The sequence below is a fragment of the Salmo trutta genome, chromosome 18 (genome assembly GCF_901001165.1).
Source record: "Salmo trutta chromosome 18, fSalTru1.1, whole genome shotgun sequence".
In the NCBI taxonomy this organism is placed as follows: Eukaryota; Metazoa; Chordata; class Actinopteri; order Salmoniformes; family Salmonidae; genus Salmo; species Salmo trutta.
In genome coordinates this window covers 38749328-38775623 of record NC_042974.1, presented here as the reverse complement: position 1 = coordinate 38775623, position 26296 = coordinate 38749328, and the positions used below count along the sequence as shown (strand labels likewise).

Genomic DNA, 26296 nt, shown 5'->3' with positions numbered 1-26296 from the left:
AAAAGGATGTGGATACCCCTTCAAATTAGTGGATTCTGCTATTTCAGCCACACCTGTTGTTGACAGGTGTATAAAGTCTAGCACACAGCCATGCAATCTCCATAGACAAACCTTGGCAGAAGAAGGGCCCCTACTGAAGAGCTCAGTGACTTTCAACGTGACGCTATCATAGGATGCCACCTTTCCAACAAGTTTGTTTAACAGCAAGGGGGGACCAACTCCGTATTAATGCCTGTGATTTTGGAATGAGATGTTTGACGAGCAGGGGTCCACATACTTTTGGTCATGGGGGTGGGGTGGGGGGGGCGAGGGGGGGGGCTACCCAAGACCACTGCCACCTGCCACCCTCTGAGCTGGTTGGGGATCAGGTTGTCAAAGGACAACTTAGAGTCAGACAACACTGTCTGGATCTAGCTGGAATGACTCAGAGCTGGTGTTTGTGCTTGCTTGCTTGTTTGTGTGTGTGTGTGTGTAATTCCTATTGGCAAATTAGAGGATTTCACAGATGCCCTTCATTACACTGCGGAGAGGGGTTTTATAAATAGACAAAACATGTGGCAAATAAGATGTGATGATGTGGATTTATGCCCACTCGACACGAACCCAAAGACTGTCTAATCTACCACCAGGCCCTTTTTTTAGAATAGCGCATTCTATTTCCCTTATGCATTTATTTCTAGAAGGTATTTTTGTATAATCTGTTCCACACATACAAATGCATTTAATGCTCCTATTAACTGTCTTTAGCCTACGAGAGTGAAATGTTGTTTCGGTACACAGAATCATCGTAACACTCACGAGTTAGAAACTCTGAGTGTTAGAAACTCTATTAGAAACTCTATTTCTCTTTCCTTTGTTCATTCTTCCCACGTTGTGACTGAGCTCCATGTGTCCTATCTTGTCTGTCATTTGGGCTGTGTTTTAGGAGCGATCACGCCTTTTCGCATCGCGACATGTTACTGGGTTGCCATCATTCGCCGATTCTATTCATGTAAGATGTGCCCAATTTAAAGTGTACATGTATACCGAATAAAAATATAAACGCAACATGTAAAGTGTTGGTTCCATGTTTCATGAGCTGAAGTAAAATAGCCCAAGAATGTTGCACATGCACAAAAAGCGTATTTCTCTAAAATGTTGTGCACAAATTTGTTTACATCCCTGTTAGTGAGCATTTCTCCTTAGCCAAGATAATTCATACACCTGACAAGTGTGGCATATCAGGTGTGGCATAGCCTTCCCTGTAGCTCAGTTGGTAGAGCATGGTGTTTGCAGCACCAGGGTTGTGGGCTTGATTCCCATGGGGGGCCAGCACAGGAAAAAAAAGAAAAATGTATGAAAAAATGTATGAAATTGTATGAAATGTATGCATTCACTACTGTAAGGCGCTCTGGATAAGAGCGTCTGCTAAATGACGTAAATGTAAGAAGTTGATTAAACAGCATGATCAGTACACAGGTGCACCTTGTGCTGGGGACATTAAAAGGCCACTCTAAAATGTTCAGTTTTGTCACACAACACAATGCCACAGATGTGTCAAGCAATTGGCATACTGACTGCAGGTATGTCCCCCAGAACTGTTGCCAGAGAATTGAATGTTAATTTCTCTACCATAAGCCGCCTCCATCATTTTAGAGAATTTGGCAGCACGTCCAACGGGCCTCACAACTGCAGACCACATGTCACCATGCCAGTCCAGGACTTCGGCATCTGGCTTCTTAACCTGCAGGATCGTATGAGACCAGCTGATAAAACTGAGGAGTATTTCGGTCTGTAAAAAAGCCTTTTTATGGGGAAAAACTTAATTCTGATTGGCTGGACCTGGCTCCCCAGTGGGTGGGCCTGGCTCCCAAGTGGGTGGGCTCCCAGGCTCAACCATGGCTGTGTCCCTGCCCAGTCATGGGAAATCTGTAGATTAGGGCCTAATGAATTTATTTCAATTGACTGATTCCTTATATGAACTGTAACTCAGTAAAATCGTTGAAATTGTTGCATGTTGTGTATATTTTTGTTTATATTTTTTGTTCAATATATGTAATTGGGTAATTATGAGGAGGACAGTTTAATTTCTATACCTGTTATGTGGTTATTTGTCATTGGACAAGTAACTATGTCCCAGGGAGGGGCTTAGAGAATATACAGTTGAAGACGTACGCTTACATACACCTTAGCCTAATACATTTAAACTCAGTTTTTCACAATTCCTGACATTTAATCCTAGTAAAAATTCCCTGTCTTAGGTCAGTTAGGATCACCACTTTATTTTAAGAATGTGAAATGTCAGAATAATAGTGGAGAGAATGATTTATTTCAGCTTTTATTTATTTCGTCACATTCCCAGTGGGTCAGAAGTTTACATACACTCAATTAGTATTTCGTAGCATTGCCTTTAAATTGTTTAACATGGGTCAAACGTTTCGGGTGGCCTTCCACAAGCTTCCAACAGTAAGTTGGGTGAATTTGGCCTAATCTTCCTGACAGAGCTGGTGTAACTGAGTCAGGTTTGTAGGCCTCCTTGCTCGCACACGCTTTTTCAGTTCTGCCCACAAATCTTCTATTGGATTGAGGTCAGGGCTTTGTGATGGCCACTCCAATACCTTGACTTTGTTGTCCTTAAAACATTTTGCCACAACTTTGGAAGTATGCTTGGGGTCATTGTCCATTTGGAAGACCCATTTGCGACCAAGCTTTAACTTCCTGACTGATGTCTTGAGATGTTGCTTCAATATATCCACATAATTTTCCATCCCTCATGATGCCATCTATTTTGTGAAGTGCACCAGTCCCTTCTGCAGCAAAGCACCCCCACAACATGATGCTGCCACCCCCGTGCTTCACGGTTGGGATGGTGTTCTTCGGCTTGCAAGCCTCCCCCTTTTTCCTCCAAACATAACGATAGCCGTTATGGCCAAACAGTTGTATTTTTGTTTCATCAGACCAGAGGACATTTCTCCAAAAAGTATGGCAATCTTGTCCCTGACATCCTTGGAGAGCTCTTTGGTCTTGGCCATGGTGGAGAGTTTGGAATCTGATTGATTGATTGCTTCTGTGGACAGGTGTCTTTTTTACAGGTAACAAGCTGCGGTTAGGAGCACTCCCTTTAAGTGTGTGCTCCTAATCTCAGCTCATTACCTATATAAAAGACACCTGGGAGCCAGAAATCTTTCTGATTGAAGAGGGGGTACTTATTTCCCTCATTAAAATGCAAATAAATTTATAACATTTTTCACATGCGTTTTTCTGGATTTTTTTGTTGTTATTCTGTCTCTCACTGTTCAAATAAACCTACCATTAAAATTATAGACTGATAATCTTTTTGTAAGTGGGCAAACGTACAAAATCAACAGGGGATCAAATACTTTTTTCCCCCACTGTACATCTGCCCGAGCACTCCCTCGACCACCCCTTAAGTGCCCTCTGTCGCCACGAAATCTTAGGGTTGTGAGTGGCTAGCCAGGGGATCCGTAACACCACCGGAAATGTCGGGGAATCAATAATAAAGAGACTGATACTCTCCTTCTGACCCCACCACATTACCATGACCAGTGGCACAATAACCTCCCTGACCAGCCCTGACCCTAGTGGTCGACTGTCTAAGGCGTGCACGGTGAATGGTTGGTCTAATTAATCCCTAACTTACTGGCGACCCCACTGTCCATAAAACTCCCCGCCGCGCCTGAATCGACTAGCGCCTTAAGCCGGGAGTGAGGGGAAAATTCAGGAAAGGAAACTAACCCATACATATGACTAACAGGGGGCTCTGGGTGAGACTGGTGCTGACTCACCTGAGATGTCGAAGGAGTGCTCTGGCTGCCGTCTGGACTCCCGGGCGAGCTCCTCCAGCACTGGTCGGCAGTGTGCCCCCCCCTTGTGTCCCGACAAGCTAGCTCCCGGCAGACGTCCTCCCTGAAACTACAATGGTAGTGGTCTATCAGGGCCCTCTCATTCTACCCCGCTCCAGCCGCCAGGGTCCGGAACTCCAAAGCAATGTCCTGCGCTCTCCTCGTCTCCTGTCTCAGGTGAAACAATCACTCACCCGCCGCTCTCCCTTCCGGAGGATGATCGAGTGAACTCCGAGTAGTGGTCCCTGGCCGAGTCCGGACTGTCACAAACTGCGTTGGCCCAGGCCAGGGCTCTACCCGTGAGACACGAGACGAGGACGCTGACACTCTCCTCTCCCGAGGGAGGAGGGCGGACGGTCGCCAGGTACAACTCCAACTGGAGTAGGAAACCCTTACACCCAGCGGTTGTCCCATCGTACTCCCTCAGGGGCGCGAGTTTATCCCCACTGGAACCGGGTGATGTCGGTGCTGGTGGTGGCACTGGCTGTTTTGCAGCCACGTTCGACGGGGTGGGAGCGCTTCTGTCCAGGCTCTCCAGGCGCGCCAAGACTTGGTCCATGGCGTTGCCCAAACGATGCAGGATGGCGGAGTGTTGAGCCACCCTCTCCTCCATGGACGGGGTCGACGCTGCGGCTCCTGCTGACTCCATAAGTGGTGCGTGATTCTGTCAGTGTTCACCAGGAAACATGAGGGTTGAAGTCAGACGCAGGAGACTCAAGTCCGTGAACACACAAAAAATATTTATTAGATATCCACACGTTGCCCAGAAAACAGGTAAGACAGGGCAAGGCAAAACAAATGCCCAAAACAAACAGCCTGCACGCAGCTTAGAGACGCAGCCCAAAACATGGGAAAAAAACACCTGTACCTCAAACACTTAACACCTGACAACAAACAATCACGCACACAGCACACACTACACAGAACGACTAAATAGCCCTCCCCCACTAATGAACTAATAAGAAACAGGTGCCAACTAAACAAGACCTCACCAACAGAAAATTTTAAAAAGGATCGGTGGCCGCTAGTAGGCCGGCGATGACGACCGCTGAGCGCTGCCCGGGCGAGGAGCGGCGCCACCTTCCGTCGATGTTGTGACAGCAGGCTGGTTGAGCCAGGTACACACCCAACCTGTCATTTCTATGGAAGCTACAGCGTAATCAAGTTTTTGGCTTAGTGCTGTTCGTTATTTTTTTGAGTAGTAAGTCTATCGTCTACCTGTTTGTCTTATTCGTTGCCGGCTGTTACTATTGAACACTGAAAATACAAATGGACATCTTTGCACCAGAACCTTCTGCCTCCTTCTGAATAACTGCCCTTAAGATCGCATCTCTATGTTAACTATTTCACAGATGTCAACCTTGTTTTCCTTTGTTTTAGAGCTCGCTGTATGTTTTCGTTCCGAGCATAGTCATTTGCATAATAATGATGTGTCTAAATATGTGGACACTTCCTTCTTGGCAGCTCACTGAGCTCAGTATGTAGTCTGAATCCTATCTATCAAATATCTCTAAGAGAATCTCTCTATAGACTAGATATTGAGACATGTCTTATCTCTTCTGTCCCTTGTGACATTGCATTGAGGGTGGTACTCTAAGGGTCTGGGTTTCAAAGCTAAGGGTCTGGGTTTCAAAGCTCCTATTGGCTGACCCTGAGCAGCACATCAAATCAAACTTTATTGGTCACACACACATGGTTAGCAGATGTTAATGCCAGTGTAGCGAAATGCTTGTGCTTCTAGTTCCGACAGTGCAGTAATATCTAACAAGTAAGTGAAATTGCTAAGCCCGCTCGGAGGTGAGTGAGCCATCCTGTGAAGGCTGTCAAGATTCCAGTACTCTACTATGCCCTCAGGGTGCCAGTCTAATTTGCATGGGTGTCATTGCGCTCACCCTTCTTGTTTGTCCATAGTGAATGCTGTACATCAAGTGTAATCAGCTGGTTGGTTGGTCTTGGTTGAGTGTCCCAAATGTTCTCCTGTCTTCTTTGCTTCAGCTTCTCAGACTAGCTACAGTAATTTGCAAGTAAGGGCTGAATATTTACACTGAATAAAACTTGTTTGATTGCATGTTATAAAATACATGTAATCTGAAAAGTGTGATTTTACACTGCATTCCAAAAAATTGCTTTGTTAATTACTGTCCTATTTTTAGATTAGAGTAGATGACTGTTCTTGAACATTTTTGTAGGATGCTTACTAGACATTCTAGTAGTATTTCTACCAGTGGAGTCTGACTTCACCTCATTCAACTCATTTGAGTTGCAAAACAGGTGCAAGGTGCATGCATTGCAGAAATCAGTGGAGGCTGGTGGGAGAAGCTATAGGAGGATGGGCTCATTGTAAAGGCTGGAATGGAATGAATGGAACAGTATCAAACGCATCAAACATTTGTAAACCAAATGTTTGACTTCATTCCATTTATTCCATTCCAGCCATCACAATGAGCCTGTCCTCCTATAGCTCCTCCCACCAGCCTCCACTGATTTCTACAGTGCATGCACCTTGCACCTGTTTTGCAACTCAAATGAGTTGAATGAGGTGAAGTGAGTGTGTAGTTGCTGCTGCTAAGTGAAGTAAGAAATCCTTGTCCAAGCCAGAATGGCCCATGGGGGCAGGAGCCTATCTCTTGTTTCTGTAGCGTGAGGCAGCTTAATGTACACCCACTGGACAGGATGCTAGTTGCTGCTGCTAACCTTGTGTATAAGAGTTAGACCACTTTGGTTACATTCTCAGACTACTGGCAGCACATGTTACCTTGGGCAGATCACTAGTGTTTTGTTTTGCTGAGAGCAGGCAGATGAAGACTAAATGGAGGTCTGAAAGGAGTCAAACTAGATGTATTCACACCCAGAAGTAGAAAGATAGTTCTTGATTTTGTGAAAGTCAATATTTAGAAATGCTTTAATGTATGTTTAATCTAATTTAAGTTAATGTTCAAAATAATGTTGTCCATGCTTGAACTTGTTACTCAAATTTGCACAATGTATATTATTTTGGCCATTGTAGGAATAGGGGACAATAATGAGCAATATGTCCTCCAACTAAACAAAAATATTACTCATACCTTTTACATTGTACTTGTATTATATCCCCATCTCTGTAGTCCTGAGAGCTTGTACCTTGGCTCGGACATCACTGGCCACACACAGCACCTGATCCCAGACCTATTGGAGGATGTTGTGGATGGCGAACCTGGCTGTGTTCTCAGCTGCTCCGCTGATCCTAGACCAGCTGGGGAGCCTAGCCAACAGGGTGAGGAGGATCCTGGATGTCCCAGGGAAAGATGGGTCTCTCTGGGGTGCTGTGGGTCAGCCTTCAATACTTCCCGAGCTTTCCTCTCTTTGTCCCCGGGGGGTGGGAGATGACGTCAGTTAGTCACCCTGCTCCATATGACCTCTGCATCTGTTCACTTACTTAACATGCAGTTTATTTATTAATGTCTGCTTCATTGAGATGCCCTTATTGAGAAGTTCAAGGTGATCCACCCCAACCTGCCTGCTCAAGTCTCGGGTCATAATAGTAGATGACAGGCTTTTTGAAAAAGTATTGAAGAATGCAGTTCAGCTTGTATATATCTTCCTGAGCAGGACAAGGTCACAACAGGAGGAAGACCCAGTCACCTCCTTCAGCATAAAGGAGGAAGAGGACAAAGAGGAGGAGAGAGGCCCCTTTAGCCATCTGTGGACTCATGGACCACAATAAAGAAGACTATTACCAGGTGATCTTTCTCTCTCTATCTCTCTCTTTCACTCTCAAACATCACTTTTCTCATTAACAATGCAAAACACAATTGTCACAATATGATGATTCACCCTCAGCTCAACGCACTGTAAGTGTGTATGTGTCTGTATTCAGTGATAGCCTAGATGTTAACATCATCATACATCGAGAGCTATTTCTAAACCACCATGTTTATTGTGACATGCAACGCGGGCCCCTATGAAGAAGTTGTTAGATAAAAATGAAAAAAGCTAATGAGCAGAACATATGTTTGTTAAAATATATGAATTGGTCTCAATAGTTGAATTGCAGCAATAATTGATGTCAGTATTCACAAAGTACAGCATGGTACAGTATGTTTCAATTGATGAGTCGGTGTATGCAGAGTCTATTGATGAAGATATTGTATGTATTGGGTTTTAGGACATAAGGGATCCTGAGCGCTCCAGGTGTGTGTCAGTGAGCTGGCAGGCCCAGGACCCCCAGGGGCCCGCGTTGCATGTCACAAAACTCAACTCCATGCTGAAGGAAGTTTCTGATTCAGTTAAGCAGAGACTAGAGGTCTTCACGGGTCTAAATAGTTGGTTCATGTTTCTTGAAAAGTATGGATTTCAGCAAACCAAGAAATGCACGCTACTACAGATGACAAATATGAACTCTGTTGGTGGAGTTCATCCAAAACTTCCTTCACCATGGTGTTGAGTTAAGTCAGCTACCCAGAACCAAGACTTGCTTACAGACAGGCTTTTAGGGAAGACCCAGTTTAATTTTTGTCAACAGAGATATTACTGTACTTTCATGATAGCAAGGGCTAAGGGAGTAAGTTATTTTCATAATGATTCAGGGAACAAAGCATGTATTCTCTCACTGCTGGATATGGCCTATGCCAACAGTCCCGTCAAAGTCTTCTCTAATGTCTCGTATAGAATAGTAAAAATATATTTTTGAAACCAATCACATTTCAATGCTCCACTCTGTTTTAATTGGTGTGCTTTGAAAGAAGCCTTAACTGAACAACATTTTCAACTTCATGGAAAACAAACAAAAAATGCCAACAGCAACAGCCACAGAACGGTGGCAACTCTGCTGCTAGTGTTAGTGGTTCTGTAATGGCGAGGAGAGATCAAATTGGTGGCTGTACTGATCCTTCTGCTGCTCTTCTGGCCAGATCCAAATGTAGCATCTTGGATTTGGACTGAAACAATCTTTAGGCTGAAAACCTCTGCCATGAGGTACAGTAGGCCTGAAAGACACAACAACCTTTTTGATATCCCTACAGTAGCAACTTGAACATGAGAGAAGACACCTGAATGATGGGGTTAACAGTTTTGTTAGGTGAGATAAGGGCAGTGGAAGGTAGGCCCCTATGGCAGGTAATCCAAGACTGATTTGCTCTCACCACGTGACCTTGGCTCTTTGCTCTCTCGAACAGCCTGATTACCCACAGCAAGAGGTGGGCAGGGTCTTGGTCTGGTCTCTGGGTCACCAGGACAAGCTCAGGGCTGGTGCCAATCCGGACCATGGCCAGGGGCTGGTCCAGGTAAAGGAACAGAAAATACATTCTGGCCAGACAGAGATGCACAAGGAACATGTCTAATTAGTCAATTCTGTCTGTCTGTGTCCTGCCTGCCTGCCTGCCTGCCTGCCTGCCTGCCTGTCTGTCTGTCTGTCTGTCTGTCTGTCTGTCTGTCTGTCTGTCTGTCTGTCTGTCTGTCTGTCTGTCTGTCTGTCTGTCTGTCTGTCTGTAATACAACAGCAAAAACATGTTAATATATGAGTGTTATAAACAGCCCAGAATAGAACCGTTCACTTCAGCTCTCATATTAGATGGTGAGTCATTAATTGCATTCCAATCAGGGGCAATGGTTTCATTTTAGATATGGGTAATTTTTATTGACACTGCAGTATTGATTTTAATATTTTGTGAAGTGGAATACATTTGCATTGGCTAATGGCTAGTGTGTGCGTTCATACAGGTTAGCGTGTGTGTGTGCACTTGCGTGTGTGTGAGTAACAGCACCCTCCCTTTCCTCTGTCTCCTGTCTGACGCACACAGTTTTTTTAATGAATGAACAGCGAGAGGGAGGGGCTATAGCCTCACTAAATCATGATGTCAAACGAAACTGAATGAGCCCCCCTTTACCCTCTATCCCCCCAGACTACCCCATATTTATGCATCAAAACCGATTTTATCCTAGTACGGACGCTCACAGAACAACCCATGTCAACCCCCTACTGCGGCTCACACTGAGCTAACAACGTCAGCCTTCCTGCTCTCCAATTAGAATGCTCAGCCTCACAACGTTACCACGGAGACCCCCCCCCCCCACCACCCCCTATCATATTCCCACACGCATGGTTTTCCTGAACGTTTCCCTGACGCTATGAATAATCCATGTGGAGGTGAGTCGGAGCAGCAGAAGCATCACTGGGAACGCAGACGGACCGGAAAAACGGGGAAAACACAGATATGTGCAGACACACATGGATTCTACTGAATCACTAACAGTGATACTATGAGAATTACAGAACACAGGGATTTCACCGTTCTGAGGAAGCTGAGTATGCCGTCACACACACAGGGATCTAACTAATGGGATCACATGTGGATCCAGGTTTGAGGAAACCTAGGGGAGAGCAGAACCGAGACAAGACCCATTATGTGACTGCTAACGTCATGTCTTACGCCACCCTTTTATAACTGAGGTGTGGGGCACACGGACACAACACAAGATCACTTTCCCTAAGGACAAGCCCTCTTAACGGCCATCATCAGGATTTTGCCACCCACCTTCTTCAACCTCTCCACCCCAGACAGGGAATCTGCACCCCTGTTTTACCTTCTCCAGACCCCTAATTCTGAAGACATGTTCTGCTTCTGTTTCCAGAGCCCCTCCCTGAAGCAGCAAGCCCTGGAGGCTGAGGTGTGCACCTCGCCCCCCGGAACCCCCCAGGAGGACCTGGAACTCCCCCCTTGTACCAATGACTACCAGAGCCTAACCCCATCTCTCCAATCCCTCCCAAAACAGGACCAGGACATCATCAGCACTTCACTGACAGGTAGGAGAGCAGCACCTTCCCTATCCCTCCTTTTCTTTTATCTCTTCCTCCTCTCCTATCTCTCTCAACCCTCGTCTCCTCGTTAGCAAATTGGTTATTCTTGTACTGTGTGATATCTTGTACACTATGATTGATATTTAGTGCTTTTTTTGTGAACCAATCATATGTCTCTTCATCTGTCTTTTGTTTAGTGGATAATATAAGCTCTTATCAGTGTTAGCTTTGGGTGGGTATGTCTCATGCTTGCTTATCAAGTGACGATGCACCAGGATGCTATAGAGATACAGTAGGAGCAGTGTGTGTATAAGGGCAGATATCTTTTGAGTATGTTCTGGATATGAAGTGAAGTTAGTTGTTTTTGACTAGTAGGACAGGTGCACAACTACACCACTAGCTTTGTTATAGTTTCAAACCTGTTAGTCTTCATTTCATTTCTGTACTTTGACCCCGTTGTTTCTCTCCCTCCACCCTCTGCTCTCTGTCAGAAGCCAGTCCGGTCCAGAGGGCCCCCGTGTCTCTCTCTGAGGGGAGTAGCAGTGAGTGTCTGCTGACCCCTGGTCCTAGTCCTCTCCTCCAGCGCCTCGCGGCTGGTGACTGTCCCATACCGTCCCCCCGCTGCCACAACCTCAGCCAGGGCCAGCGCTTCAACACAGACCCGGAAACAGCCCCATCCCCACCCTGCTCACAATACATCAGGATGTAAGAGACTGTGTTCAAGTGTTGTGTGTTTGTGTTCGGTTTTTGTGTGTGCATTCGGATGGAGAGAGTATGTAACCTTGTGTGTCCAAGGTTTATGCATGTGAAGTGTGTGTTGTGTATTAGTGGGTGTGTCTTGGAAGCGTATGTGATGGATAAATGTGGAAACTTACCATTCTAGCTCTCCCTCCCTCACAAGGGCTCACTACACAGTCAGGACTGAACCAGCAGAGGGAGCTATCAAGACCCCATCAGTCACAATGCTAAACAGACACATCCAGAACCTGAGGAAGAGGATCAGACATTTTGAGGAGCGCTTTGAACAAGAGAGACACTACAGGGTGAGACAGTAAAACCATCAAACATCAACGTTTATTTACAACCATATTATAGCCCAGAGGCCAACCTTTTAGTTTCTGAATAAATCCATGGTTTGACTGATGAGAGCTTTAGTACAGAGTGTCTCATAAAGACAAAGCCCACTCGACACAAACTGCAGAGAAATGTTGTTTCAACATAATTTGTCAACATATTGTGACGTGGAATCTGTGTGGAAAATAAATTGCATTTGAAAAAAGTAATCAACCTCAACTGTTGTTTTGATGGTGAAATTTCAACCACAGGATTATGTGTCATCATGGTAACCACATTTCAACATAGACAACCCTTGTATAAAATGTGTTGAATTTGTACCATTAAAACAACATCAGATCTTCAAAGTTATGTCTACTATCAGGGGGGAAAAACTATAGGGTGGGCAGCACCTCCTACTGGAAAATGTATCTATAGCTACCCTTTGGTCTCCCATCCAGGATTTTAACTAAGACCAACCCTATTTAGCTATTTTTCAGACTATTACCAATGTGCTATCTTGAGAATAAATATTGAGAGAGCTCCACTTAAAAATTAAATAGATTCATTGTTGCTATCGAAGTCATTCCACTGTAGTTTTAACAGAGCAAAGTAAATGTCACTATACTTTATCACTCATATATCATCAATTATACTATTTAGGCCTATATAGATACCATTTGCAAAGTCATCAACACCTATTGTTTCAATTCAACCCAACTAAAAATAGACAATACAACAGGCCTAGGGTTTCAAGCTCTGGTTGATTTCAAATGAAATTATATTTAGTGATATTGAATTGTGTTTAGTTGTCAACACAACCGAATATCAACATTTGAAGGAGATGGATCTTCTGCTTGGATAGTTCTATGCCACTGACTTAGTCTGACTTTAATTACAGTTTTTCTACAAAATAATAATTGATATGTTTGATTCACGTCTCCATCCCAACCAAAAATGTAACTTAAAGAATAGGACTAAATCAAATCAAACATTATTTAAGTGCATTTATATTTTGATTTGATTTAGTAATATTCTTTAGCTTAGATTTGTTTGGGTTGAGATGAAGACGTGAATACAACATATCACAAATACTGTAGCTAACCTCTCACAGTTACAATAAAATGGGAAGTTAGCATTTTTGGGGGTGTATGATATTTGTGCGTCTAACTTCCTCACTCATCATTATTCACAAATCATTCAGGATTATCTGTAATCATGGTAGCATTCACATGAATGTAGAAGTGTTTACAAACATATTCTTATTTACAATAAAAGTGATTCCAAAATGTCACAATACATGATTTACCATTCATTTCTATTGGGCACAAAATAATCTGAAACCCAACCAAAACAAACAGCAAATGCATCCAACAAATGTGTAGAGTCACAAGCTTGATGAAGCCATTGTGTGTTATGAATATGGGACCAAATACTTAACATTTTACTAACCTGTTGCTGTTTATATGTTTACAATATATATCTTTATCTTATCCGATTTGCCACAACTGAAGTTCTTTCTGGAAAGAAAGAATTCAATAACACATTGTAAATTCAACTAACTTTTGTCTATCTTTTTGAGTGGGTGAATATAGGTTGTATCAACGTCTCAGCCAAATATTACCCAATTATCCACATTGAAACATCCTGGTGTGTCCAATGGGAGGAATGTATTTCCTCCTGCTGAGTCAAAGAATCAAGGCCACAGACGGTCATATCTCCTCTCCCTCTTTCAGGCCAGTTTAGACTGGTTCAAACCGCTCTCTCTCTCACCAGACTCGACTTCCGTTTCCTTTTCTAAGTGCCAACTCAGCCCAATACCAGCTGCACACAGCCTTAGGAAAAAGTTGATGGTTTGGGAACAGAATAATCCAACTCAAGAAGTTCTCCTACTGGATGTTTTCCCACATTACACTTCTGTGTTTTCTAGTGCTGTAGTTCTCGTTCCAGTAGAACACACGCATTTAGTGTAGCGCCACCTAGTGTTTATGGACTGCTAATAATGATAGGATATATTTTGCCATATATGAATGTACCTTTTCTATGTGTCCTATATTCATGAGGTTTGTGTTGTTTTTCTGTGGCAGCCAGCATACAATGATAAGACTGCCCACCCAGAAATATCTAGACTGATGCGAGACCTCACTAAGTCTCGGAAGCAACTCAAAGGTAAGTCCTTGACTTGTTGCAATCAGATGTATTTTAAAAAAAACCCTGTGTGAACTGCAGCTGAAGTGAAAGAATGTAACACCTAGACACCACCTTGGTGGCTGTATAATGTATCATTATTATTTGTAAGGAAATGTTCATAATTATTCATGCCATTAAAAAATATATATATTTGGGGAGGAGGGACATTTATTCTGAATCTATATTGATATTTGTATGAGTGTTCTATATTGTCAAATGGAACCTCTGTGTATGTGTAGAGCTGAAGCTGAAGCAGTGTGTGGAGGGGCTCAGAGAGCAGCAGAGAGGATGCACAGCTACATGCAGGTCCACCAGAGACCCACAGGGGGCGATGGAGCACTACCAGAACAGTAACAACAAACCCTCACTGAAGGAGACCGTCGATAGCCTGAACAAGAGAATGATGGAGAAACGACAGGAGGGACTGCCAGATAACATCAAGGTAAAACTACACATCGTGAATTACCAGGTAATGCGATGGAAATGTACATAGTTATGAAAGGACCTATTCTCATACCAAGATTACACTTGATTAGTTGAGTGTGTTATACTGTCAGTGTAACTCTGCTATGGTCTATTACTCTTTGGTTTGGCCTTGTGTCTGACTGTATTGCCACTGGTTGGTTCCTGGTCCAGGAGATGACCCTGGCTCAGATGGCTGTGGAGAAGGTCACCCTGCAGAAGTGTCTGCTCCACTTTGAGAGCCTGCATGGACGACCGGTAAGGCTGCCCAGTGTGCCTTGTAAATGTCTGTTTTAGTGTAGCTTCTGAATGAGTAGCCGTAATGTTTAATATTATTATAATTTTTTTTTACTGTGTATGTGTGTGTGTTTTCAGAGCACCAGGCAGGAGAAGACTCTGATGAAGCCTTTCTATGATCGCTACCGCCAGGTCAAACAGCAGCTCCTGTGTTCCTCCACCACCATACCTTTCATCACCACCATAGTAAGTCTCTCTCTCTCTCTCTCACACACACACACACACATACACACACACACACACACACAGGTAGTTTGGGGGTGGGGTTGTGTGAGGAGATGTGGCTTTTGTTGTTGATGAAATAGCGCAGTGCAGCTGCCTTAACTAAACAAGTAATCAGGTGTGTAGTGCTAGCTTTTTTCAATTTGAGAATACACAGAAAAATGTATTCTCATCAATTCTAAAATAAATTATATTTAATTACCACAAAAATTGCATGAAAATGATAGAATGACAAACCAAATAAATATCTAGGCTACAGCAGCCTACAGGTATGTAGGTAAATGGTGGTTTATGGTGGTTTATATTCTCTCTGGTGAATGATGAAGAACTGTAGGCTACATGTGTGCAATGCAGAGGCCCATTGGAGGCATGTCAACTTCAGAACATAACAAATAAAAAATCATCACCTGTCTGCCTTGATGTTCATAAAACTCCACCAACCTGCTCTTGCGCAGTGGAACCCAGAATGATACAGTGCATTCGGAAAGTATTCAGACCCTTTGACTTTTTCCACATTTTGTTACATTACAGCCGTATTCTAAACTGGATTAAATTGTTTTTTTTCCCCCTCATTAATCTACACACAATACCCCATAATGACAAAGCAAAAACTGTTTTGTAGAACATTTTGCAAATGTATTAAAAATAAAAAACTGAAACATCACATTTACAAAAGTATTCAGGCCCTTTACTCAGTACTTTCACCGCATTCTTATCGGCAGACTCAATAGTGGGGTCTCAAATGACTGCCTCGCCTGGTTCACCAGCTACTTTTCAGATAGAGTTCAGTGTGTCAAATCGGAGGGCCTGTTGTTCGGACCTCTGGAAGTCTCTATGGGGTGCCACAGGGTTCAATTCTTGGGCCGACTCTTTTCTCTGTATATATCAATGATGTCGCTCTTGCTGCTGGTGATTCTCTGATCCACCTCTACGCAGATGACACCATTCTGTATACATCTAGCCCTTCTTTGGACGCTGTGTTAACAAACCTCCAAACGTGCTTCAATGCCATGCAACACTCCTTCCGTGGCCTCCAACTGCTTTTAAATGCAAGTAAAACTAAATGCATGCTCTTCAACCGATTGCTGCCCGCGCCCACCCACCCGACTAGCATTACTACTCTGGACGGTTCTGACTTAGAATATGTGGACAACTACAAATAGATAGGTGTCTGGTTAGACTGTAAACTCTCCTTCCAGACTCACATTAAGCATCTCCAATCCAAAATTAAATATAGAATTGGCTTCCTATTTCGCAACAAAGCCTCCTTCACTCATGCTGCCAAACATACCCTCGTAAAACTGACTATCCTACCGATCCTTGACTTTGGCGATGTCATTTACAAAATAGCTTCCAAAACATCAGCAAACTGGATGTAGTCACAGTGCCATCCGTTTTGTCACCAAAGCCCCATATACTACCCACCTCTGCGACCTGTATGCTCTCGTTGGCTGGCCCTCGCTACAGATTCGTCGCCAAACCCACTGGCTCCAGGTCATCTATAAGTCTTTGCTAGGTAAAGCCCCACCTTATCTCAACTCACTGGTCACCATAGCAACACTCACACGTAGCACACACTCCAGCAGGTATATTTCACTGGTCATCCCCAAAGCCAACACTTACTTTGGCCGAATTTCCTTCCAGTTCTCTGTTGCCAATGACTGGAACGAATTGCAAAAATCACTGAAGCTGGAAACTAATATCTCCCTCTCTAACTTTAAGCATCAGCTGTCAGAGCAGCTTACCGATCACTATACCTGTACACAGCCAATTTGTAAATAGCACACCCAACTACCTCATCCCCATATTGTTATTTATCTTCTTGCTCTTTTGCACCCCAGTATCTCTACTTGCACATCATCATCTGCACATCTATCACTCCAGTGTTAACGCTAAATTGTAATTATTTCACATCTATGGCCTACTTATTGCCTTACCTCCCACTCTTCTACATTTGCACACGCTGTACATAGATTTTTTCTCTTGTGTTATTGACTGTACGTTGTTTTTGTCGCACTGATTTGCTTTATCTTAGCCTGGTCGCAGTTGTAAATGAGAACTTATTCTCAACTGTCCTACCTGGTTAAATAAAGTTGAAATAAATACAAATAAATAAAACTTTGTTAAAGCACCTTTGGCAGCGATTACAGCCTCGAGTCTTCTTGGGTATGAGACTACAAGCTTGGCACACCTGTATTTGGGGAGTTTCTCCCAATCTTCTCTTCAGATCCTCTAAAGCTCTGTCAGGTTGGATAGGGAGCGTCGCTGTACAGCTATTTTCAGTTCACTCCAGAGATGTTCGATCGGGCTCAAGTTCTGGCTGGGCCACTCAAGGACATTCAGAGACTTGTCCCGAAGCCACTCCTGCGTTGTCTTGGCTGTGTGCTTAAGGTCGTTGTCCTGTTGAAAGTTGGACCTTTGCCCCAGTCTGAGGTCCTGAGCACTCTGGTGCAGGTTTTCATCAAGGATCTCTCTATACTTTGCTCTGTTCATCTTTCCCTCGATCCTGACTAGTCTCTCAGTACCTGCCGCTGAAAAACATCCCCACAGCATGATGCTGCCACCACCATGCTTCATCTTAGGGATGGTGCCAGGTTTCCTCCAGACGTGACGCTTGGCATTCAGGCCAAAGAGTTCAATCTTGGTTTCATCAGACCAGAGAATCTTGTTTCTCATGATCTGAGAGTCCATTAGGTGCCTTTTGGCAAACTCCAAGCAGGCTGTCATTTGCCTTTTACTGAGGAGTGGCTTCCGTCTGGTCACTCTATCATAAAGGTCTGATTGGTGGAGTGCTGCAGAGATGGTTGTCTTTCTGCAAGGTTCTCCCATCTCCACAGAGGAATTCTGAAGCTCTGTCAGAGTGACCATCGAGTTCTTGGTCACCTTCCTGACCAAGGCCCTTCTTCCTCGATTTCTCAGTTTGGCAGGGCTGCCAGCTCTAGGAATAGCCTTGGTGGTTCCAAACTTCTTCCATTGAAGTATGATGGAGGCCTCTGTGTTCTTGGGACCTTCAATGCTGCAGAATTTGTTTGGTACCCTTCCCCAGATCTGTGCCTCGACACAATCCTGTCTTGGAGCTCTACGGACAATTTCTTCGACCTCATGGCTTGGTTTTTGTTCTGACATGCACTGTCAACTGTGGGACTTTATATAGACAGGTGTGTGCCTTTCCAAATCATGTCCAAATCATGTCCAATCAATAGAATTGTCCACAGGTGGACTCCATTCAAGTTGTAGAAACATCTAAAGGATGATCAATGGAAACAGTATGCACCTGAGCTCAATTTCGAGTATCATAGCAAAGGGTCTGAATACTTATGTAAATAAGGTATTTCTGTTTTTTACTTTTAATAAATTTGCAAAAATGTCTAAAAACCTGTTTTGACTTTGTCATTATGGGGTATTGTGTGTAGATTGACGAGGGAAAAAAATATTTAATCCATTTAAGAGTAAGGCCGTAAAGTAACAAAATGTAGAAAATGTCAAGGGGTCTGAATACTTTCTGAATGCACTGTATGTGACCACTTGGTTACAGCAACACCGTTGTGCCGAGGACACCCAAACCAGAGTGGCACCGTAAAGCCCAAGAGCCTGACCCTCTCTGGATGTTGCTTTAGCCTTGCTTCGGATCTTTAGCCTATGTTGACTATTGGTTGAGAAACAGGGCCTGTTAGGGTAGGCTATGTCAGGGTGGGAAATTGGAAATGTGAATTAGGCCAAGTTGGAGGTAATAATGCTTTTAAGTTTATTGCATCTCAATATACACTGCTCAAAAAAATAAAGGGAACACTAAAATAACACATCCTAGATCTGAATGAATGAAATAATCTTATTAAATACTTTTTTCTTTATATAGTTGAATGTGCTGACAACAAAATCACACAAAAATAATCAATGGAAATCCAATTTATCAACCCATGGAGGTCTGGATTTGGAGTCACACTCAAAATTAAAGTGGAAAACCACACTACAGGCTGATCCAACTTTGATGTAATGTCCTTAAAACAAGTCAAAATGAGGCTCAGTAGTGTGTGTGTGGCCTCCACGGGCCTGTAGGACCTCCCTACAATGCCTGGGCATGCTCCTGATGAGGTGGCGGATGGTCTCCTGAGGGATCTCCTCCCAGACCTGGACTAAAGCATCCGCCAACTCCTGGACAGTCTGTGGTGCAACGTGGCGTTGGTGGATGGAGCGAGACATGATGTCCCAGATGTGCTCAATTGGATTCAGGTCTGGGGAACGGGCGGGCCAGTCCATAGCATCAATGCCTTCCTCTTGCAGGAACTGCTGACACACTCCAGCCACATGAGGTCTAGCATTGTCTTGCATTAGGAGGAACCCAGGGCCAACCGCACCAGCATATGGTCTCACAAGGGGTCTGAGGATCTCATCTCGGTACCTAATGGCAGTCAGGCTACCTCTGGCGAGCACATGGAGGGCTGTGCGGCCCCCCAAAGAAATGCCACCCCACACCATGACTGACCCACCGCCAAACCGGTCATGCTGGAGGATGTTGCAGGCAGCAGAACGTTCTCCACGGCGTCTCCAGACTCTGTCACGTCTGTCACATGTGCTCAGTGTGAACCTGCTTTCATCTGTGAAGAGCACAGGGCGCCAGTGGCAAATTTGCCAATCTTGGTGTTCTCTGGCAAATGCCAAACGTCCTGCACGGTGTTGGGCTGTAAGCACAACCCCCACCTGTGGATGTCAGGCCCTCATACCACCCTCATGTAGTCTGTTTCTGACCGTTTGAGCAGACACATGCACATTTGTGGCCTGCTGGAGGTCATTTTGCAGGGCTCTGGCAGTGCTTCTCCTGCTCCTCCTTGCACAAGGGCGGAGGTAGCGGTCCTGCTGCTGGGTTGTTGCCCTCCTACGGCCTCCTCCACGTCTCCTGATGTACTGGCCTGTCTCCTGGTAGCGCCTCCATGCTCTGGACAGTACGCTGACAGACACAGCAAACCTTCTTGCCACAGCTCGCATTGATGTGCCATCCTGGATGAGCTGCACTACCTGAGCCACTTGTGTGGGTTGTAGACTCCGTCTCATGCTACTACTAGAGTGAAAGCACCGCCAGCATTCAAAAGTGACCAAAACATCAGCCAGGAAGCATAGGAACTGAGAAGTGGTCTGTGGTCACCACCTGCAGAACCACTCCTTTATTGGGGGTGTCTTGCTAATTGCCTATAATTTCCACCTGTTGTCTATTCCATTTGCACAACAGCATGTGAAATTTATTGTCAATCAGTGTTGCTTCTGAAGTGGAGAGTTTGATTTCACAGAAGTGTGATTGACTTGGAGTTACATTGTGTTGTTTAAGTGTTCCCTTTATTTTTTTGAGCAGTATAGTTTAAGATGCATGAATACACCACACCAAAATCTTGATTGTATGGCCGTTTTAAGACACACTTCTTGCAATTCTACGTAGTAATGATTTATGTTCACTACTTGGTCAATTGATTTGATGATTAAATCTCTGCAAATAAATTATATGAATTGATAGTTCAGCCGTCCGTTTTCTATTCTTCTATAATAGAGTAAACATGTGTTCAAGACAATCAAATCAATGTTTATTTAGCGTTGTCCTTTTACAACCACGAAGAGCGCTCCAAACATTTACCACAACACTTATCAAGATCTGTTAGTCCTACTCATCATTAGTATTATTATTATTATAAATTATCACATCTCACAATGGTGTTTATTTAGTAAAGTTAGATCAAAGATGAATCAATGTCTTGTATTTTATATAGCTGAACCGAGTCACATAGCAGGCCTTTACTGTTACACCAAAAAGGTGTAACAGTAAGTAAGGTTGACCGATTATGATTTTTCAATGCCGATACCGATTATTGGGGGACCAAAAAAGCCGATGCCGATTTGATTTATTTATTTGTAATAATGACAATTACAACAATACTGTGAATGAACACTTATTTTAACTTAATATAATACATCAATAAAATGAATTTAGCCTCAAATAAATTATGAAACATGTTCAATTTGGTTTAAATAATGCAAAAACAAAGTGTTGGAGAAGAAAGTAAAAGTGCAATATGTGCCATGTAAAAAAGCTAATGTTTAAGTTCCTTGCTCAGAATATGAGAACATATGAAAGCTGGTGGTTCCTTTTAACATGAGTCTTCAATATTCCCAGCTAAGATGTTTTAGGTTGTAGTTATTATAGGAATTATAGGACTATTTCTCTCTATACGATTTGTATTTCATATACCTTTGACTATTGGATGTTCTTATAGGCACTTTAGTATTGCCAGCGTAACAGTATAGCTTCCGTCCCTCTCCTCGCTCCTACCTGGGCTCAAACCAGGAACACATCGACAACAGCCACCCTCGAAGCAGCGTTACCCATGTAGAGCAAGGGAAACAACTACTCCAAGTCTCAGAGCGAGTGACATTTGAAACGCAATTAGCGCGCACCCGGCTAACTATCTAGCCATTTCACATCGGTTACACCAGCCTAATCTTGGGAGTTGACAGGCTTGAAGTCATAAACAGCGCAGTGCATTGCGAAGGGCTGTTTGAATGAATGCTTATGAGCCTGCTGCTGCCTACCATCGCTCAGTCAGACTGCTCTATCAAATCATAGACTTAATTATAACATAATAACACACAGAAATACGAGCCTTAGGTCATTAATATGGTCGAATCCGGAAACTATCATCTCAAAACAAAACGTTTTTCCTATCAGTGAAATACAGAACCGTTCCCTATTTTATCTAACGGGTGGCATCCCTAAGTCTAAATATTCCTGTTACATTGCACAACCTTCAATGTTATGTCATAATTACGTAAAATTCTGGCAAATTAGTTCGCAACGAGCCAGGCAGCCCAAACTGTTGCATATACCCTGACTGCGTGCAATGAACGCAAAATGACCCAATTTCACTTGGTTAATATTGCCTGCTAACCTGGATTTCTTTTAGCTAAATATGCAGGTTTAAAAATATATTCTTCTGTGTATTGATTTTAAGAAAGGCATTGATGTTTATGGTTAGGTATAGTCGTGCAACGATTGTGCTTTTTTCGCAAATGCGCTTTTGTTAAATCATCCCCCGTTTGGTGAAGTCGGCTGTCTTTGTTAGGAAGAAATAGTCTTCACAGTTCGCAACGAGCCAGGCGGCCCAAACTGCTGGATATACCCTGACTCTGTTTGCAAGAGAAGTGACACATATTCCCTAGTTAAAAGAAATTCATGTTAGCAGGCAATATTAACTAAATATGCAGGTTTAAATATATATACCTGTGTATTGATTTTAAGAAAGGCATTGATGTACCTAACGTGTACCTAAGCATATTATATGCAACGCAGGACAGGCTAGATTAACTAGTAATATCATCAACCATGTGTAGTTAACTAGTGATTATGATTGATTGATTGTTTTTTATAAGTTTAATGCTAGCTAGCAACTTACCTTGGCTTCTTACTGCATTCGCATAACAGGCAGGCTCCTCTTGGAGTGCAATGTAAAGCAGGTGGTTAGAGCGTTGGACTAGTTAACCGTAAGGTTGCAAGATTGAATCCCCGAGGTGACAAGGTAAAAATCTGTCGTTCTGCCCCTGAACAAGGCAGTTAACCCACCGTTCCTAGGCCATCATTGAAAATAAGAATGTGTTCTTAACTGACTTGCCTAGTTAAATAAAGGTCTAAAAAAAAAAAAAACAATCGCCAAATCGGCGTCCAAAAATACTGATTTCCGATTGTTATGAAAACTTGAAATCGGCCCTAATTAATAGTTTTTTATATTTTCTGGGTCAAGATTCGGCTTTTTCAAGAGAGGCTTTATTACTGCCACTTTTAGTGAGCTTGGTACACATCCGGTGGATAGAGAGCCGTTTATTAGGTTCAACATAGGAGGGCCAAGCACAGGAAGCAGCTCTTTCTGTAGTTTAGTTGGAATAGAGTCCAGTATGCAGCTTGAGGGTTTGGAGGCCATGATTATTTTCATCATTGTGTCAAGAGATATAGTACTAAAAGACTTTAGTATCTCCCTTGATTCTAGGTCCTGGCAGAGTTGTGCAGACTCAGGACAATGGAGCTTTGGAGGAATACCCAGATTTAAAGAGGAGTCTGTAATTTGCTTTCTAATGACCATGATCTTTTCCTCAAAGAAGTTCATAAATGTATTACTGCTGAAGTGAAAGCCATCCTCCATTTGCGAATGCTGCTTTTTAGTTAGCTTTGCGACAGTATCAAAAATAAATTTCGGATTGTTCTTATTTTCCTCAATTAAGTTGGAAAAATAGGATGATCGAGCAGCAGTGAGGGCTCTTCGATACCGCACGGTACTGTCTTTCCAAGCTAGTCGGAAGACTTCCAGTTTGGTGTGGCGCCATTTCCGTTCCAATTTTCTGGAAGCTTGCTTCAGAGCTCGTGTATTTTCTGTATACCAGGGAGCTAGTTTCTTATGACAGATGTTTTTAATTTTTAGGGGTGCAACTGCATCTAGGGTATTGCGCAAGGTTAAATTGAGTTCCTCGGTTAGGTGGTTAACTGATTTTTGTCCTCTGACGTCCTTGGGTAGGCAGAGGGAGTCTGGAAGGGCATCAAGGAATCTTTGGGTTGTCTGAGAATTTATAGCACGACTTTTAATGCTCCTTGGTTGGGGTCTGAGCAGATTATTTGTTGCAATTGTAAACGCAATAAAATGGTGGTCCGATAATCCAGGATTATGAGGAAAAACATTAAGATCCACAACATTTATTCCATGGGACAAAACTAGGTCCAGAGTATGACTGTGGCAGTGAGTAGGTCCAGAGACATATTGGACAAAACCCACTGAGTCGATGATGGCGCCGAAAGCCTTTTGGAGTGGGTCTGTGGACTTTTCCATGTGAATGTTAAAGTCACCAAAAATTAGAATATTATCTGCTATGACTACAAGATCCGATAGGAATTCAGGGAACTCAGTGAGGAACACTGCATATGGCCCAGGAGGCCTGTTAACAGTAGCTATAAAAAGTGAATGAGTAGGCTGCATAGATTTCATGACTAGAAGCTCAAAAGACGAAAACGTCATAGTTTTTTTTTTTGTAAATTGACATTTGCTATCGTAAATGTTAGCAACACCTCCGCCTTTGCCGGATGCACGGGGGTATGGTCACTAGTGTAACCAGGGGGTGAGGCCTCATTTAACACAGTAAATTCATCAGGCTTAAGCCATGTTTCAGTCAGGCCAATCACATCAAGATTATGATCAGTGATTAGTTCATTGACTTTAACTGCCTTGGAAGTGAGGGATCTAACATTAAGTAACCACATTTTGAGATGTGAAGTATCACAATCTCTTTCAATAATGGCAGGAATGGAGGAGGTCTTTATACTAGTGAGATTACTAAAGCGAACACCGCCATTTTTAATTTTGCCCAACCTAGATCGAGGCACAGACACGGTCTCAATGGGGAAAGCTGAGCTGACTACGCTGACTGTGCTAGTGGCAGACTCCACTAAGCTGGCAGGCTGGCTAACAGCCTGCTGCCTGGCCTGCACCCTATTTCATTGTGGAGCTAGAGGAGTTAGAGCCCTGTCTATGTTCGTAGATAAGATGAGAGCACCCCTCCAGCTAGGATGGAGTCCGTCACTCCTCAACAGGCCAGGTTTGGTCCTGTTTGTGGGTGAGTCCCAGAAAGAGGGCCAATTATCTACAAATTCTATCTTTTGGGAGGGGCAGAAAACAGTTTTCAACCAGCGATTGAGTTGTGAGACTCTGCTGTAGAGCTCATCACTCCCCCTAACTGGGAGGGGGCCAGAGACATTAATCGATGCCGACACATCTTTCTAGCTGATTTACATGCTGAAGCTATGTTGCGCTTGGTGACCTCTGACTGTTTCATCCTAACATCGTTGGTGCCGACGTGGATAACAATATCTCTATATACTCTCTACACTCGCCAGTTTTAGCTTTAGCCAGCACCGTCTTTAGATTAGCCTTAACATCGGTAGCCCTGCCCCCTGGTAAACAGTGTATGATCGCTGGATGATTCGTTTTAAGTCTAATACTGCGGATAATGGAGTCGCCAATGACTAGGGTTTTCAATTTGTCAGAGCTAATGGTGGGAGCCGTCGACGTCTCAGACCCCACAGCGGGAGGAGTAGAGACCAGAGAAGTCTCAGCCTCCGACTCCGACTCACTTAATGGGGAGAACCGGTTGAAAGTTTCTGTCGGCTGAATAAGCGACACCGGTTGAGCATTCCTACAGCGTTTCCCTCCAGAAGCCATGAGAAAGTTGTCCGGCTGCGGGGACTGTGCGAGGGGGTTTATACTAACGTTACTATCTGTACTTGCTGGTGGCACAGACGCTGTTTCATCCTTTCCTACACTGAAATTACCCTTGCCTAACGATTGCGTCTGAAGCTGGGCTTGCAGCACAGCTATCTTTGCCGTAAGGCGATCGTTCTCCTGTATATTATAAGTACAACGACTGCAATTAGAAGGCATCATGTTAATGTTACTTAGCTTCGGCTGTTTGAAGTCCTGACGAACCATGTCCAGATAAAACCTCTGGGGTAAGAAAGTTGAATGAAAAAGTTGAGTGAGGGAAAAAGTAAAAATATACGGTAATGAAAAAGTAAAAACCGTCAGGTAGCAAAGTAAGATCGGCAACAAAAACGCACAGCAGCATAAACAAGTCTGTTTTGGTTTTATTCCCCTGGCACTGTTTCCAAATGCATTTGTGGCACATGTGCATTTGTGGCACAAATGCATTTGTGCAGTGGCTTCTTCCTTGCTGAGCGGCCTTTCAGGTTATGTCGATATAGGACTTGTTGTACTGTGAATATAGATACTTTTGTACCTGTTTCCTCCAGCATCTTCACAAGGTCCTTTGCTATTGTTCTGGGATTGATTTGCACTTTTCGCACCAAAGTACGTTCATCTCTAGGAGACAGAACGCGTCTCCTTCCTGAGCGGTATGACGGCTGCGTGGTCCCATGGTGTTTATACTTGCGTACTATTGTTTGTACAGATGAAAGTGGTACCTTGTGACTTGTGAAGGTCTACAAATGTTTTTCTGATGTCTTGGCTGATTTATTTTCCTATGATGTCAAGCAAAGAGGCACTGAGTTTGAAGGTAGGCCTTGAAATACATCCACAGGTACACATTTAACATTTAACATTTAAGTCATTTAGCAGACGCTCTTATCCAGAGCGACTTACAAATTGGTGCATTCACCTTATGATATCCAGTGGAACAACCACTTTACAATAGTGCATCTAAATCTTTTAGAGGGGGGGGTTAGAAGGATTACTTTATCCTATCCTAGGTATTCCTTAAAGAGGTGGGGTTTCAGGTGTCTCCGGAAGGTGGTGATTGACTCCGCTGTCCTGGCATCGTGAGGGAGCTTGTTCCACCATAGGGGTGCCAGAGCAGCGAACAGTTTTGACTGGGCTGAGCGGGAACTGTGCTTCCTCAGAGGTAGGGGGGCCAGCAGGCCAGA

General features: G+C 43.6%; 1 protein-coding gene and 1 long non-coding RNA gene across 2 annotated transcripts in view; one reads left to right on the top strand and one right to left on the bottom strand.

The window, feature by feature from the left end:
- Positions 1-26296, top strand: part of LOC115153277 (protein FAM13C-like) — a 41019-nt gene that overhangs the window by 6846 nt on the left and 7877 nt on the right. The window contains exons 2-10 of the mRNA XM_029698551.1: positions 6947-7095; positions 7431-7561; positions 10452-10623; positions 11109-11322; positions 11519-11660; positions 13758-13839; positions 14100-14302; positions 14497-14580; positions 14698-14805. Of these exons, the coding sequence (XP_029554411.1) occupies positions 7532-7561; positions 10452-10623; positions 11109-11322; positions 11519-11660; positions 13758-13839; positions 14100-14302; positions 14497-14580; positions 14698-14805 (1035 nt within the window). The 5' untranslated portion in view covers positions 6947-7095; positions 7431-7531. The remainder of the gene's footprint in view (positions 1-6946; positions 7096-7430; positions 7562-10451; positions 10624-11108; positions 11323-11518; positions 11661-13757; positions 13840-14099; positions 14303-14496; positions 14581-14697; positions 14806-26296) is intronic.
- Positions 8305-11106, bottom strand: LOC115153279 (uncharacterized). Its single transcript, XR_003867676.1, has 3 exons — positions 11037-11106; positions 8963-9125; positions 8305-8806 (listed from the first exon to the last, which is right to left on the bottom strand). It is a non-coding gene; the product is annotated as an uncharacterized LOC115153279 (long non-coding RNA).